The 13,960-nt window shown below is 46.1% G+C and overlaps 1 protein-coding gene across 1 annotated transcript; it reads left to right on the top strand.

Annotated features, from left to right (window-relative positions):
• The first annotated feature begins 4,171 nt into the window (after positions 1–4,171).
• On the top strand, positions 4,172–13,620 carry LOC131282027 (protein anachronism). The gene is made up of 6 exons (XM_058311408.1): positions 4,172–4,473; positions 10,409–10,636; positions 10,717–10,841; positions 10,927–11,151; positions 13,009–13,084; positions 13,170–13,620. The coding sequence occupies exons 1-6, from the start codon at positions 4,172–4,174 to the stop codon at positions 13,618–13,620; spliced, it is 1,407 nt and encodes a 468-aa protein (XP_058167391.1).
• The last annotated feature ends 340 nt before the right edge of the window (positions 13,621–13,960 follow it).

Here is a 13,960-nt window from a genome sequence, read left to right as displayed (position 1 = left end):
GCTACACGATTGGGTTCGTCTTATCTTTTGAGATTTACCATAGAAGCTACTGGAAAAACTTATGAGCAACTACCATTCATGCGGCTCGTGGTCCCGATTCGTGGCGAAGCGTGGCGTACCTCGATTATTCATTCATTTAGCTGCCTAGACCGCCCCTACCAGGCGGTCCAAGGGAAAGGATGGAGGGGGCCACCCGGGGTCTATTTTGTGCAATCGTCTGAACAAGATTGCTTTCGCTCTTACGCTAATAGAACACAAAATTACACCAAATCACCAGCTCTCGGCAGACACCGAGTCCCAGCCCAGACGGATGAGCTGGCGGCTCACGGGCCGCTTGGGGTGGGGTGCGGGTGCACGTGGATCGGGCGGGGGAGCACGCGGCCTAGGTCGTTAGACGCTGCCGACGAACCACCGGCTGTCTCCGACATCGCGCCGAGGAATGGATAGGAAGCGGAACGGCATCGTGGCTGTTCCGTGGATGGCAACCCCAAACCCCGTTTCGGCATGACGGCTTCGGGTTGGCGGACGGTGGCCGACGGTGATAACTATGCAAATCGGGCGACCAATTTCTATTAGCTCACTGCTCTAGTAGGCAGTGTCAGTGAACTTGTTGAACGGGCGAGTTCATTGCTATCAACTTATTTTGACGGACGATTTTGTTTGCCCTTTTTCTTCCAAACGGGGTGGAGAGGCCTATCTTTCCGCCGAATTGTGGGATGCTGGGATAAGTAACGTAATCTTGAACATAACATTATTGATAGTTTCATACTAGCTGCTCAACCGATTCACACTATTATATCATTGGTTTATGACGCGCCACCCACAAGATTAAGCCACGCTTGCTGATCAGATTTTGGAATAAATTTTTCAAAAATTTAAACACAAAGCTTAGCACATTAATTTAATTTAGAAAAAAGACATACTTTTCCAAACACGACATGGTGCTGATTGATGGAGGAAAGAAAAATGGACGCCCCGATCGAGGGAGTCATTGTCGCGCGCCACCCAGGCCACGGGCCTTCCCGAATAGAGTTTAATAGAAAAATATGCGCGGTCACTGCCACTTGGCGCATTCTGCACAACCAATTAGATCTGTTATGCTACGTCGCAGAGTTCACACCACGCCGGTCTAAAGCTGTCGGCTAGGTCAGAAAAATATCACAACAAATTTCTCCTCCCCCCAAAGCCACAGTGTGGAACACATCTGAAGAAAAAGAGAGAGAGCAAGAATGTAGGAGGCTGCTCGAGGCAGGGGGACAAGAAATTCTAACCTAGCCTAGGAGTGGAACGAGTGACAAATGCCATCGTTGTCGCGGTCGTTGTCTATAGTGCAGAGATCGCAGACAGACGAAGTGGCTGGCGATCGACCGGGGAAGGGGACGTTGGTTGGGTGGGTCGATGACGGTGGTGTCTAGCGTTACCCTATTGCCGGCCGGCAAAACCAGCCCCTCCGGTAACCTTGAAAAGGAGTCTGGCCGGCCCGGCTGGAACTAGGCGGTCCAGGAGAGTTACTGCTGGGTGCGAGGGAGGACCGGTGTGTTCCTACGCAATGGGACTCGTCGGTCTAGCGGTCGGTCTAGGCAAGACTAGACAAATCGCGATTCTGTGTCTCGCAGACGGTACCGCCGCACCGGTGACCCTCCCCGGCCTGGCGGTTGCGGTTGGTGACGATCGGCAAGTCTTGTCTATTTTGCCATTAAATGGCGGCCAGACTTATTTTGACTGGCACGATCGTGCGACGTACCGAAGGCGTAAGTGCTGCTCTGCACCGATCTAGCACATTCTCCAGGAATATATGGAAGCGCAATCTTAGATCGTTAACTTTGCCGTGCGGATGCGTGTACGCATCAGGATAACACCATTGGTTCGCACGCAACGGGCGAACGGATTTTTGGAGCTGATCAACCGAATCAACGACTTAGGGTTTTATGATTTTCGGGACGACTCCGTGATTGCGCGGCATTGGAAAATTGTGCGTAACTTGCGTTTGGCACTGGCCAATTTCGGTCCCGCAATGGCCACTCGGTGCGTTAAGTACGGCTTCCGGTGGGGCCTTTTGTGCGTGCTCCGGTCCCGGGTTGAATAATCCTGAACCGGGCTATACCAAAGGTGACAAGAAGACATGCTACAGACGTGGCCAATCGCTAGACGAAAGGTGGACGAAAGGAGAAACGCAACATTGTTGCCAGAAAACCGGCGGCGGCTGACGAGTGCAATTGGCCACGTCTAATGATAACATATTTGCCGTTTCCTGTTATTGTCGACCAGGCTTCGGGGGGACAGGGGCTCCACCTAGGGGCTCATTATCTCTGCCTAGACCGGCGAGACGGATCGCCTGGGAATAGATCACGCCCGGGATGAGTTTGACTTTGGCCGCGAATAGTGCTTGGGCGAGAAGGGGGAGGGTATTGCGATGAGGCCACGGTGGCTGTTGCGTATTGACAGACACCATTTGAGTTGCAAAGTAGCATCCAGGTTCACACGGGACGGCAGATGAACTCATGCATATCCAGTATCGGCAGTATTGGTCGTCTGGTGAGTTGGTGATTGTTGGAAAATCCGGAATAATTCTATTGGCATATGCTGGATTTCGATTTTCGTTGTTGTTTACCACAATAAACGAGTTATTGCATCGGGTTTTGTTGTATACTCTGATTTTGCTCTTTTTTATTAAATGAGTTTCCTTGTTCGCGATCCAGCATGCGTGAGAATAAAGATACTCATTTCGTTATAATGATTTATGCGCAATTATTAATTTTTAGTAAAATATATTTATTTATTTTTTATTTACTACCTACCAATTAATTATCTAGACAATATTGCGTGTTGTCAAATTGTTTTAAGTATTGCTGTTTTTATCTGCACTGTTTCAAATTAATCAAACACTTCTATTGCATTTTCACTATTGATTTATAACTTGTAATAAACGTACTATGCAGGACGAATGTGAAGTGTTATTTAGCAAAGGTAAATTCAATCAAATGTAATCCTGCAAAATTGAAAATAAACTCTTGTAATAGTCAAATAATCAGCCTCTAGTGATTAATGTAAATAAATGAATGAAAAATCATTTCAAAAACAAATTCCATCGCGAGTTTCTTACTTTTGAATTCCAAATTATTTAAAAAAAATATACACTTCTCTAAACAACTACATACACATACTAACAAAAATGGTGTACAATGGTTATACGTCTTAAAAAAACATGGTTTAATGAAAAACTTAAGGGATTCCAGTTAAATTTAATCGAAATTACACATTTACGTTCCAGAAATGCGAATATGCATTACATAAATTAAAACCAATTTGTTTAAATGTTATAGATACGAAAATAATATTTAAAACCAACTTAATCAGACAATGAGTATTATACAGAAACCTGCAGAATTTCATTCGGATCATTCCTGTAATGATTTTGCGAAGCACAAAGTTATAGCAGCTCTTGGATCTACTTGTATTTGCAGCACGGTGCTGCTGTTTTGCTCTGCACACTTACACTTCTCGGTTTTATGCGACGAGAACTTTTCCTACGCCCTTCACGGCACTGAATATGGGGAAGAAAAATTATGGTTATGGTTTTCCTGTTGGAAAGCTTCTTTTTAACAATATCCTTTAAGCTCTCCTTGTTATTTCTCTCTCCCTCTTTTTCCTTCATTTATCTCTTGCAATCTCTTAATTCTCTGGCCGTTAGCAACCGGTCCGCTAAGTGCCGGTTCGCGAATCGGTAAGAACCGGTTCGCTGAGCCAATCACAGCTCCCCGGCCTGTTGGGGCCGGCGCGTATAAATATAATACCGTCTTCGGCAGGGATCATTTGATTCGTAGCTCTTGGCAAGCGCAAGTGTCCAGTTCCGGCGAAAATAGAAAACTGAGCGGCAAAGTATTGGAAAGTCGACGGCAGGCACAACGTTTTTCTTGCGATAGTGTTTTACTCCGCCCCAGACGTCGCCAAGACGGCTCGTGGAAAAACTTTTCAAACGATTCAAAGTGATCCCGTAGAGAGAGAGAGAGAGTGGTTTGGTTTTTCTTCGGCAAATTTTCGATCGATCCCCGATCGTGCTTTAGCTAAAGGAACAATATCAGTGCGATCCTCGTTGAAGGGGAAGTTGGGAAAAGGCTGCGTGCCAGTGTCACTTTCTACGGCAAGGAAATTCAGACATTGACTTGTGACGATGAAGATGCTCATTCCCGTGGCCCTTTGGTGCCTGTTGCTGGCAAGGCCGGGCACCGGTGCGCCCTTCACCCTGCTCGATGAGTCCATACCCGTGCCGGAGTCAAAGATGATCGATTTTGAAAATCTGACCGAAAGCGAACGCGAGCAGTTCATGCGGGAGAACGTCAACATTACGGCGCTCAAGATCCAACAGCGGGTGCTACGGGAGCAGCAGAACAAGAACCGCACCAGCGGCCAGCCCCCCATCACCCAGAGCACCCACGAGCAGAACATTTCGGATCCCGTGAAAAAGCGGAAAATGTAAGTACATGTGCAGTTTTCTATTTGGTTTTTTCGCACAATAACTATTTCGGTCAAAAAGAGGCGTTTGTGTTTGAGTATGGTTTATAGCTGCCGTCGTTGGCTAGTAAAATTAATAGCCGAAAGGAAAAACCGGTATGGCGCTGGATAGATTTGGCAACGAAATCGAATCGTAACTGTGAACTGCAATAGTTCAAAAGGGGGCGTATAGGAACTAGAGGGCGTAAAAGTGGACGAGAACCAGTTTTCCCTATTTTTAGGCCCACACGTTTTTCCGTTTTTCATTGCGTTGACCATTTTTTTTTTTTCGCGCCTCAATGTATTCCTCGTGTTTTTGCGATCGCGGAAAAGCGCCAGCGAAACACGGTGCGAGCTATGAAAAACTGCACCGACGCAAATGAGAGTCACGAATGAAGTGGCATTTTACCCGTTCCTTCCATTTAGGTTCCGCGTATTTTCGAGGAAATTTTCACACGCAACATTTGCATTGCCTTTTTCTTCGCCCGTTACGTTTGCTTTTGCATCGTTAATGAAAATTTCCACAGCCTCAACGCCGCGAGCAATGCGGTGAAATTTATCACTTAACTGTACACAAAAATGAAGAATTAATAATCGCACACGGGCCGCGGAAAGGTGAGACCCCGAGGGCGCATCCCGATGATAGATTGCTTACTGTTGCAGCGGTTGGCGAAATGTCGGCCGATTGCGATCCGGGTGATTTATGAAGTGCCCGACGTTGTGTGGCCGATTTTCCGACTAGATTGCAGCGGACACTGAGACGCGCGGCCGACGAAGGCATTAGAAAATAAATTAATCGCTACTGTGACTGAGACACTAGTTGGTTGTTTTTGAATCTAGGAAAAAGAAATAACCATTTCAATACCATTTTGAGAATGTATTTGGTTGTGGAGTCCTGAAATGTAGCGGCTTGATTTCTGCAATTGAAATCAAATTTGCAATCATCTTTATTGGAGCTGCAACCTCTGGCATCTTTTCCTCCGCTGCATTTGCCTTTGGCATGCATCGATCGGCCAAACCGGCCGCGACCGAGGAAACCGATCCGCGTGAATGTTTACCAGATACTATAGTGTGCGTGTGTGTGTGTATAATTTGCACCACTTGTCTAAAGTTCAAATTCGGGTTGAAGTCGGCCATAAATGGATGTTTATCTAGTAGCGGGGGAAAATTTACCGACATTCCAATCCGAGTTCGCCAAATCGAGTGCAGCCGACCGGATGCAGTGGAAAGAGGGGGAGGGGAAGGGGAATGTAAAAGGTCCCAGGCGGCCACTTCGATTTTCATCGGCTCACAGACTTCATACCGTACTGTTGGGACGATTTTCCGGACCCGACACACCCCACTACCACTACTGCGGTAAAAAGAAAAACAAAAAAGCCGATGAAACCAACAGCTGATGTGAGGTAGATAATATTCTTAGAAAACTTCCCGGCGGAACCTGTTTCTCACGGCAACAGCGGACACGGCACGAGCATGCGAAAGGTGAAAGGTATGCCAATGAAGAGCAAGAAGAAGGCGACGCCAGCATCAAGCTGGCGGGCCCGGGTTGCGTAGACATTGCGTAGCCGCCGGCAACGAGCACGTGGCTACCGGCGACCGGCTGATGAGTGATGAAGTAGTGCTGCCTCGTGTGCCGCCTACGCGACTAGCGCGACTCAGCTGATGAGCAGATTGGGGGAGATGCAAGAGCAAGTTGGTGAAGGTCTTTGGCTGTATCTTATTTTCTCCTAATTAATACGCGTGTAGGAGGATTTGGGGTGATGCCACTAGGAGGAGTGAAACGAGGACACTTCGGGAATACCGTCATCAAAATGAACCTGAGTAGTTCTTGGAATGATATATTTAAACAAAAATTATAATACGGTTTCTTTACTGGTTTTTGACACTATCAATCTTATTTGTAAAAAATATACTTTGTATGAAATCTACTGGATTTAGGTTCAATGATTAAACTAAATGCTAATAGATGTGTAAACGCATAAGAAAATGTAAAATTGTTAAATTATTTTAAAATATTTTTTTAAAATTTTGCTTAGATTTATAAGTAAATTACCAGATTTCCACATCACACGCAACATTTACAATTTAATGAAAATCAGTGAACATGTGTTTAGAACAAATTTAGTTTAGATGTTTGAATGTTTACTGCTGCTTTCTTCTTGAAATCGTCGAATGCCTAAGTGTATGACTAATACTGCAAGCTAACCACATGGCTGCTCACGATTTTGTTAGAACCAAAGTACCTTTGTCCCGAACCAAAACTAGATGCAGTTTTGTTGCACTTGTTCTAATTTTCCAGCACATTGCACTCAACATGCGTCATATTCGTTGGCATCTGGTCAAGAGATGTGCGCTTCAAAGAGAAATGAAAGGTACAGTTTACCATTGCTTAGCATTATCAGGTGATGTTTTCCCGACAGAATTCTAGGGGATGATTGTTTTCAAATTCATCCTTCAAATTTGAAATAATCTAATTTTTATCGTTCTACCAGTGCATTTTTGTAGAACATGAACATATTTTGAAAAAAAAAATCACATTTTCTTAGTTATCTTGTTTCTCCGTCATGAGTATCTCCGTTTCGTTCGCACCATTTGCACCTGTTGGTGGGAAATTTCTCGCCAAACGGTTTCATCGACGAGGCGGGATGAAAAATGGTTCCCCGTTTGTTCCTCACCATGCATTTGATGTATCATAAAATGAATGGTCTGATGCATTCCTTCGGTCTGGCATGTAACGCGTCGACGCTGCCTAACGCTACAGGCTGGAGAGCATTTAAAAATCTTCCACACCACGCAGGGGGAGTCTGCGTTTCAAAACGATCCCGACCTTGGGAGTCGCAAACCATATTTTATCCACTCTACCAACCGGCTCCTCCAGATGGAATTTTCCGTTAAGCAACAATTAGCATCTGGATCCCCGTATTCCCCGTGGCCGAAACGCGATGTAAGCAAGATTGCATCGTTTCACCGTCTAAAATCACTGTAGTGCAATAGGAAAAGATGAGATGTGATTCCGTCGCTGGTGCAAAGTGCAGCTCGCCTACCTCATGCCACGATTGCCTGGTCTTCCACATGGTGCATTCCAAAACTGTGGTGCTTGCTGATTGCCCGTTCCCGGTCAGGAAAAGTGCATAAGTGCACCGCATTAAGCCGGCTATCGAAGCGGCGGATGACGAACACAGTTGTGCGACCGGCTTGCATAATAGGTGCAAAGAAGAGGGAGACAAAAAAGTGCATATAATCGCAACCGCCTGTCAGACACGACAGACAGTGCCATCCAGACGAACATGATGACTCAATGTTGTCTCATTGCTGGTCCCGGCACCAGATGTGCGTCTACGATTGCCTCTTCCTTAGCTACTGTCATTATTAGCTTTGCTTCAAGCCACAGTTTCCATCGCGAGCTATGCACGGTTTTTGTGTGTTTCTAATAAAGCCCAACAGATTTTTCTGTCAATCGGGCAGCATTCTTATGAATTTTCCTTTTATTTCATACTGGTTTTAGCTGAAACTGGTTTTCAGACATTGAACAAAAATCCAATGTGGCCCTTGCCACTCGTACCCCATCCCCAAGCTGGCGGTCGGCATACTATATTTTGTGAAGCACTATTGTCCTTACCTCGATTTTCCGGAGATGACGTTTCGCTTGAACAGAGTACCAAACCAAAGCAAAAAAGAAATCTCACTAGAATGTAAAAACCACGTTCAAGGTTACTATGTTGCGTGATAAGGGAAGAAAATTTCCAGGGAAGAAAGAGAAACAGAGGAGTAGCTTGAAAAAGGAGGAATCTAGGTCTCGACACGACACGACAGAACCAATGTGTCTGGGTGTGCGTGCGAGTGGTATGGGGTTGTTGACAACTGCTGCAGACTCAATTCCTCGGCTTTGCGTGGAAAAATCAAATGCAAACTATGTGGCAACATGTGTATGCATTCTTGCCAGCTGAGGTGAACAACACTGGGGAAAACGGATGAAGGAGACGAGCGTAGTTGTTTGTGGAGTGCATACCGGTATTCTAGTCTAGTCGTTCTAGGCCAGAACCAGACCGTTCAATTTTTGTTTTTACGCTTTGCCCCTCGAGGAAAACCACTCACGGAGGTGGCGAGGTGTTCATTTCCGACCAGAGATTAACAAACTGGCCGTCGCAACACCACGCAAACAACGCGCCGCGCGGTTTGTGCCCTGTCAAGCATTACGACGACCCGCCCAGTAGCCCAGATTGGTGGAATAAATCGCTCCTCACACCCACCTCCACTCCCCCTTGCAACATGTGTGCGAAGGCACGCAGACGATTCGCACCCGAACGGACGTAGCAGGGCCCATTGGAAGCGGGAAACCAGAACTATCCGTCTAGACAGCCGGCAGACAGACGGCCTCTGGTGTTTGTGCATATGTGCACCGAGGCGACGGCGTTGGTGCGTTTTCTTGAGGCCGGCGGCTGAAGCATTCCAACGGACAGGGTAGGTGCGGTCGATGTGGCAGGGACGCTGGGAAGGGTTCGGTGGTCTCGCGATCGACGCGGCACGTCGTCTTACACCTTGCAGTTGGTCGGTGCGGCATCTGATGCTGCATTTTCCTAGCATTCTTGACACGACCGGGGTTCGACAGTGGACAGCGTCGGGGAAATCTGATGCCGCTAGTTTCACGATGCAGGTGATAGTAGTGTGCTGCGCCGTCCATTCATCTAGCGGTGCTTGCTCTATAATTTTGCCAACCATTTGCGTCCTCCTCGTTGAAGCTAGCGACAATGTTGACGACGAGTTACCCGCGCTATCATTATCTCGTTCATCGGAGTAGGCTTTGAATGAAGCGCCATGGAGATTCCACCACGGTGTCCGTGCCACAATCAAAGGCAAATTATGCAGCAGACGATCCCCCGGCTAGGGCAGGGTGGAGGACGGCTAGAGTCGGGGATAGTTTGAAGAGGTTCACTTTGAAGTGATAGTTTCATCCTTCTCAACGGCATCTGTTGTCGCCGGTCTGGGCGTCTTCAGCATCGTTTGGATATGAAATAGTGACTTCCTCACCAACTATCATCCTACTGGACCTCTCTTTTCTCTTTACCCTTTCTTTCTTCTTTTTTAATGCACACATTCCCGCTTCCATTGGAATGCAGATTTATGTTGTCGCGCGTGTTTTTCTCTCGTTTCGCGCCACCCCCAGCATTCATACGGCCGATGTCCACACATACACACAACGACTCGAAACGGTGATCCATTTATGGAACGGGTGTGCTCTGAGCCGGTAGGGCTGGTACGACGATGGCGGCAATCGTCTAGCCACCGTCTGGAAGCCGTTGTCGCATCTGACATGGAGTTATAATAAACACGCGACGAGCTAGAATACTTGAACGGAAGGAACGATCGCAAATGAGACAGGGCGCCTAATGGAATTATCCAAGGCAGATCATTTTCATCTTGAAAAATCAAAAAAATTAAAAGCAGCTTGATCAGCAGCGTGCTAAGGGGATTTCGAATAAATTTCAAAACGGTAGTAGTATGAATGAAAATCTTAAATAATTAAGTGTTACATGCAACGAGCAGCAAATAAAAATATGTATCCCTATCAATCGATCTACTAGCGTATTTTGTTGATTCAGGACTAGCCTTGGAAACGACATCGATGGTACCAATATTTTATTACACTATTAGCACAAAGAAACACCAAATTGTGGTTTATTTTACGGATATTTACGGTGACCAGCAACTTTCAAATAGTCAGGAAGTTTGTTGTTATATTTTATGATTTTATCCTTCAAAATTACTTTCCCCCGGAAAAGAACAAAGAAAAATATAAAGAGATATAAAACCAAAATTAATTGGTATAATGAAAACCTGATGAAAACTTTTACTAAATGAAAGATTAGTTCTAGGCTATTACTTTAATTTATGTCTAATGCCCAATACTCACCAACAGATTCGCCGAGCACATTACTGGTAACATTAAGCACATCATCGAGAGCAACCTCATGCGCAATGATACCGTTGGACAATTGGCGACAACGCACGAGATGGCCTTTTCCGCCGTCTGCGAGATTCCCAAAAACACCAACTTCAGCCAGTGGAATGAGGACAACACCTGGAATCTGTACTTCCGTCTGCCTTACAATAAGCAGTATAATTCTGTCTACTCGGCTGTACTAAGGTTGGTAGTGCTGATTTGTGTGTCAAAAAAGAACACGAGTTGGAGGGTTTGTTTATCCTTGTCTAACTCCCTCCTGACAGACTCTATGTGAACGGCATCAACTCGACTGGTACGCGTAACCTGCAGGAGTCCGATAACTGCAAGAACCCGGCGGATCAAATGATTCGCATCACGACGTCGGTTTACTACCGTAAAAATCGTAAAGGTAAGCCAGAGGGCACCAAAGTCGATCGAGAAGCCCATATCACTAATCCCGTTTGGTTTTGCATTACGCCTCCATTTTGCTGCAGATAACACCTCGATCGAACGCAAGAAGCGCGTCTGCAGCTGCCTCACGATCCCGGTGTCCTACCGTGGCTGGATCTCGATGGACACCCTGCTGGCGGTGAAAATGTGGGACAAGCCGAAAAGCAACTTTGGCATCGCGATCGACGTCGAAGACATGGACGATCGTCCGCTCCGGGCGGCCGACTTTTTCCAGCCGACCGACTGCTCGGAGGCAAGTAGAGGCAATGGTAAGTGTGCTTTGGCTGGATCTGGCTTTCATTACTAGTTTAATTGGTTAACCCAAACCAAAACCCCACCTCAAAACCACCAACACACATCATCGTACAGCAAAGTAGCAACCAGAATGGGACCTCTATTAGGAGGCCGATGCATATGGACTTGCCTATGACGGTACGCCTCGGTTTTGGCGCAAATTAATTGTAAACCCACCTGTCTGTGTCCACATGCCCGGAAACTGGTAAGCAGAGCGCATTTGTTGTAAACAACTCAACGTCAGCGCCACAGAGCTCGAAGGCTAAGCCATGGCGTTTAGGCACGAGACACACCATTCCGCTCGGGTGTCCGGTCTATATTCGACAACAGCAGGTGTTGGCAGGGGCCGGACTCGTATGGGCACGGGTAGGGAATTGTAGACAGACAGACAGAAATTGTATCAAACGGTGAATTCGACACCGACGCATTCCTGAGGCGCATTATTCCCACGTTTGTTTACGCGTACTGGCTAGCAATGTTGGGCGAGGGCGCCCAACATCAACTGTGCATCGCGTCGGATAGCACACCTCATCAAACCGTACGCCTCAGGTGTAGAATAACGGCCTACGCAGGCAGGAACTTTAGCTTGCCGCAGGGAGACTCTTGCTTGAGGTTCATTCCAATAGTATACTATAGCTACAGCTCCTTGTCTATGTACCGCAAGTCCTGAGGATACTCACCGAAAATTCATTCATAATAGTGGACACATAAGGGGCCGGCCAGCGGTTTGAATTCGATATCCGAGCCAGCGGGTGCCTGGCAACACACGCCAAGGTTCAACACATTTGGCCATTGCGCTTAGGTACGGACTTTACTGATCGGTTGCTTTGGAAAGTTGTTGTTTGCCTCATGTCCAACTCTTCCCACTTGGTTCCCGTTTTTGGCCAAACTATTTCAGGAGAACGCACTCTTTATCGCAACAGCAAAATTCTGCAGACTGTACGTCTCGCGATTGGATTGCATTTTCGTGCATGGCGTGAGCCGATTTCCCTTTGACCATTCTAAGCCGAGCACGTTTGCTGTGTGGACAGTTTTGTTTGTCCATCGGGAAGTGGTTCCGATGGCATCGCCCTTACCACGTTGCGACGGTGTCTGTTAGGTTAAACCTCGGGTACCCGTTCTTCGGGAGTGCCTGGAAGGTCCCGGGATTTGACAACCATCATTGTTATTTTATGATGACTCGTAGATATGTGACAAAGGCACACGTACTTATTTGTCATAGTGCATTTTGATACGTTGAGTTATAAAGCCATGTGTAGGGTCCACTCGCTATAATAAACCGGAATGTTCACAATAGTTCACAGAAATTTTACAAAAAGCTAAAACAACACCTTCAGCACATCTGGTATGTACTGACAGCCGAAAGGTAACAACAACAAACAACGATAATAATTATCAGTTTTTTATGGCTTTCTCGCTGCTTACGCCGTTTGTTTGTGTTCTGACGTTGTGCTACATAATATGTTTTAAATGGATTGTAAATTTCGTTTTTTATAGCTTAATTCGTTTGATACTTTAAATTTTCCAAAAACGAATCTCTTATTACTCACTTATGTTTTTGCTGTTTTTATTGTTTATGTTTTCTTGTAAGTGAAGGGATTCAAATTTGACACTGCATGTGCGTGTACCCATATGAAATGGATTCAAGATTTGCCTTTTAAAATAAAACTTACCCAAAATTAACCTGACATAATTTAATAAGCTGTTTCGATTTTCCTAATTGTTCTGAAATGCTTTTTGAACATTTGTCGAGTGTGTTGATATTGTTTATTAAGAAAGGAATTGTTACAATGAATCATCTAATGTCGTTACATTTTAATCGTTCCTTACAGTTACAACCTTACTTCCATGGAGCTTTTTCCGAAACTCACTCTCATGGACCCCTAATGAAATGGACAATGTGCCACAGTAAGTAATAAAATTCGTTTCATTTCGATCAACGACCGGTTCTAACTCGACTCGACGGATTTGTTTACCCTTTCTATCTGATTAGCGTCCCGCGAATAGATATCGGCATCTATAAGACTATGCATCACAATCATCGCCCGTTCCTTTCCAAGAGCCAATATGGATACAACGTGCGCCACCATGTGCCCAACGGTGCCACTGCCGGCAGTTACTCGGGCAACTCGTACGAACACGACGTCATTGACGGCATGGTACACGTCTCTGGCAGCACCAGCAGCAGCAGCAGCAGCAGCGATATTTCTGCAATCAACCACCACCACCATCAGCATCATCATCAGCACCACAAGGTGCAACGCCATAACCAACAGCAATACCAGCAGCACCCTGTAGCCATGAGCAAAACGCATAAGAAGCGACGCCATCTGAACTATCGCGTGGGCGAGAGCGAGGAAAACCAGTCAGCGTCAGCGTCGTCATCGTCATCGGCCGGGTACGATTCGTCGGCAGCCACATCCGGGGAGGACCGAAAACTATGATTCAACTATTGCAGGGAGATCCCGACAATGATCACTCGGTTCTAGAGGATGCCAAGCAGCAGAACCCGCTTTGGCATAAACGGTAGCGAAAGCGTTGGTAATTTTGTAGGTGGTAGTAGGCGTATAAGCACTAATAGTAGTACCTATAGACGTAAGTAATCGGGCTCGCTCACGAATGCCCGTGGAATAATGCGCTTCCTTTTTGAGTTCCTTTTAGTTGCTCGTTTCTCAGCATTTTGTTCTTGTAAGTGCTGCTCGTTATTCGCTTTCTTGCGTTGGGTCGATGGATTTTGAAAAAGAAAGGATAAAACACATAGTTACAAAACACACACACATACAC

Source organism: Anopheles ziemanni, chromosome 2, assembly GCF_943734765.1.
Source record: "Anopheles ziemanni chromosome 2, idAnoZiCoDA_A2_x.2, whole genome shotgun sequence".
Taxonomy (NCBI): Eukaryota; Metazoa; Arthropoda; class Insecta; order Diptera; family Culicidae; genus Anopheles; species Anopheles ziemanni.
Note: the sequence above shows the minus strand (reverse complement) of the source record. Positions and strands in the feature narration are given on the sequence as shown.

Coding starts and splice junctions, on each gene's coding strand:
- LOC131282027 (XM_058311408.1), top strand. CDS start 4,172: ATGAAGATGCTCATTCCCGTGGCCCTTTGGTGCCTGTTGCTGGCAAGG. Junction 10,842..10,926: donor CTACCGTAAAAATCGTAAAG/GTAAGCCAGAGG, acceptor ATTTTGCTGCAG/ATAACACCTCGATCGAACGC. Junction 11,152..13,008: donor GGAGGCAAGTAGAGGCAATG/GTAAGTGTGCTT, acceptor CGTTCCTTACAG/TTACAACCTTACTTCCATGG.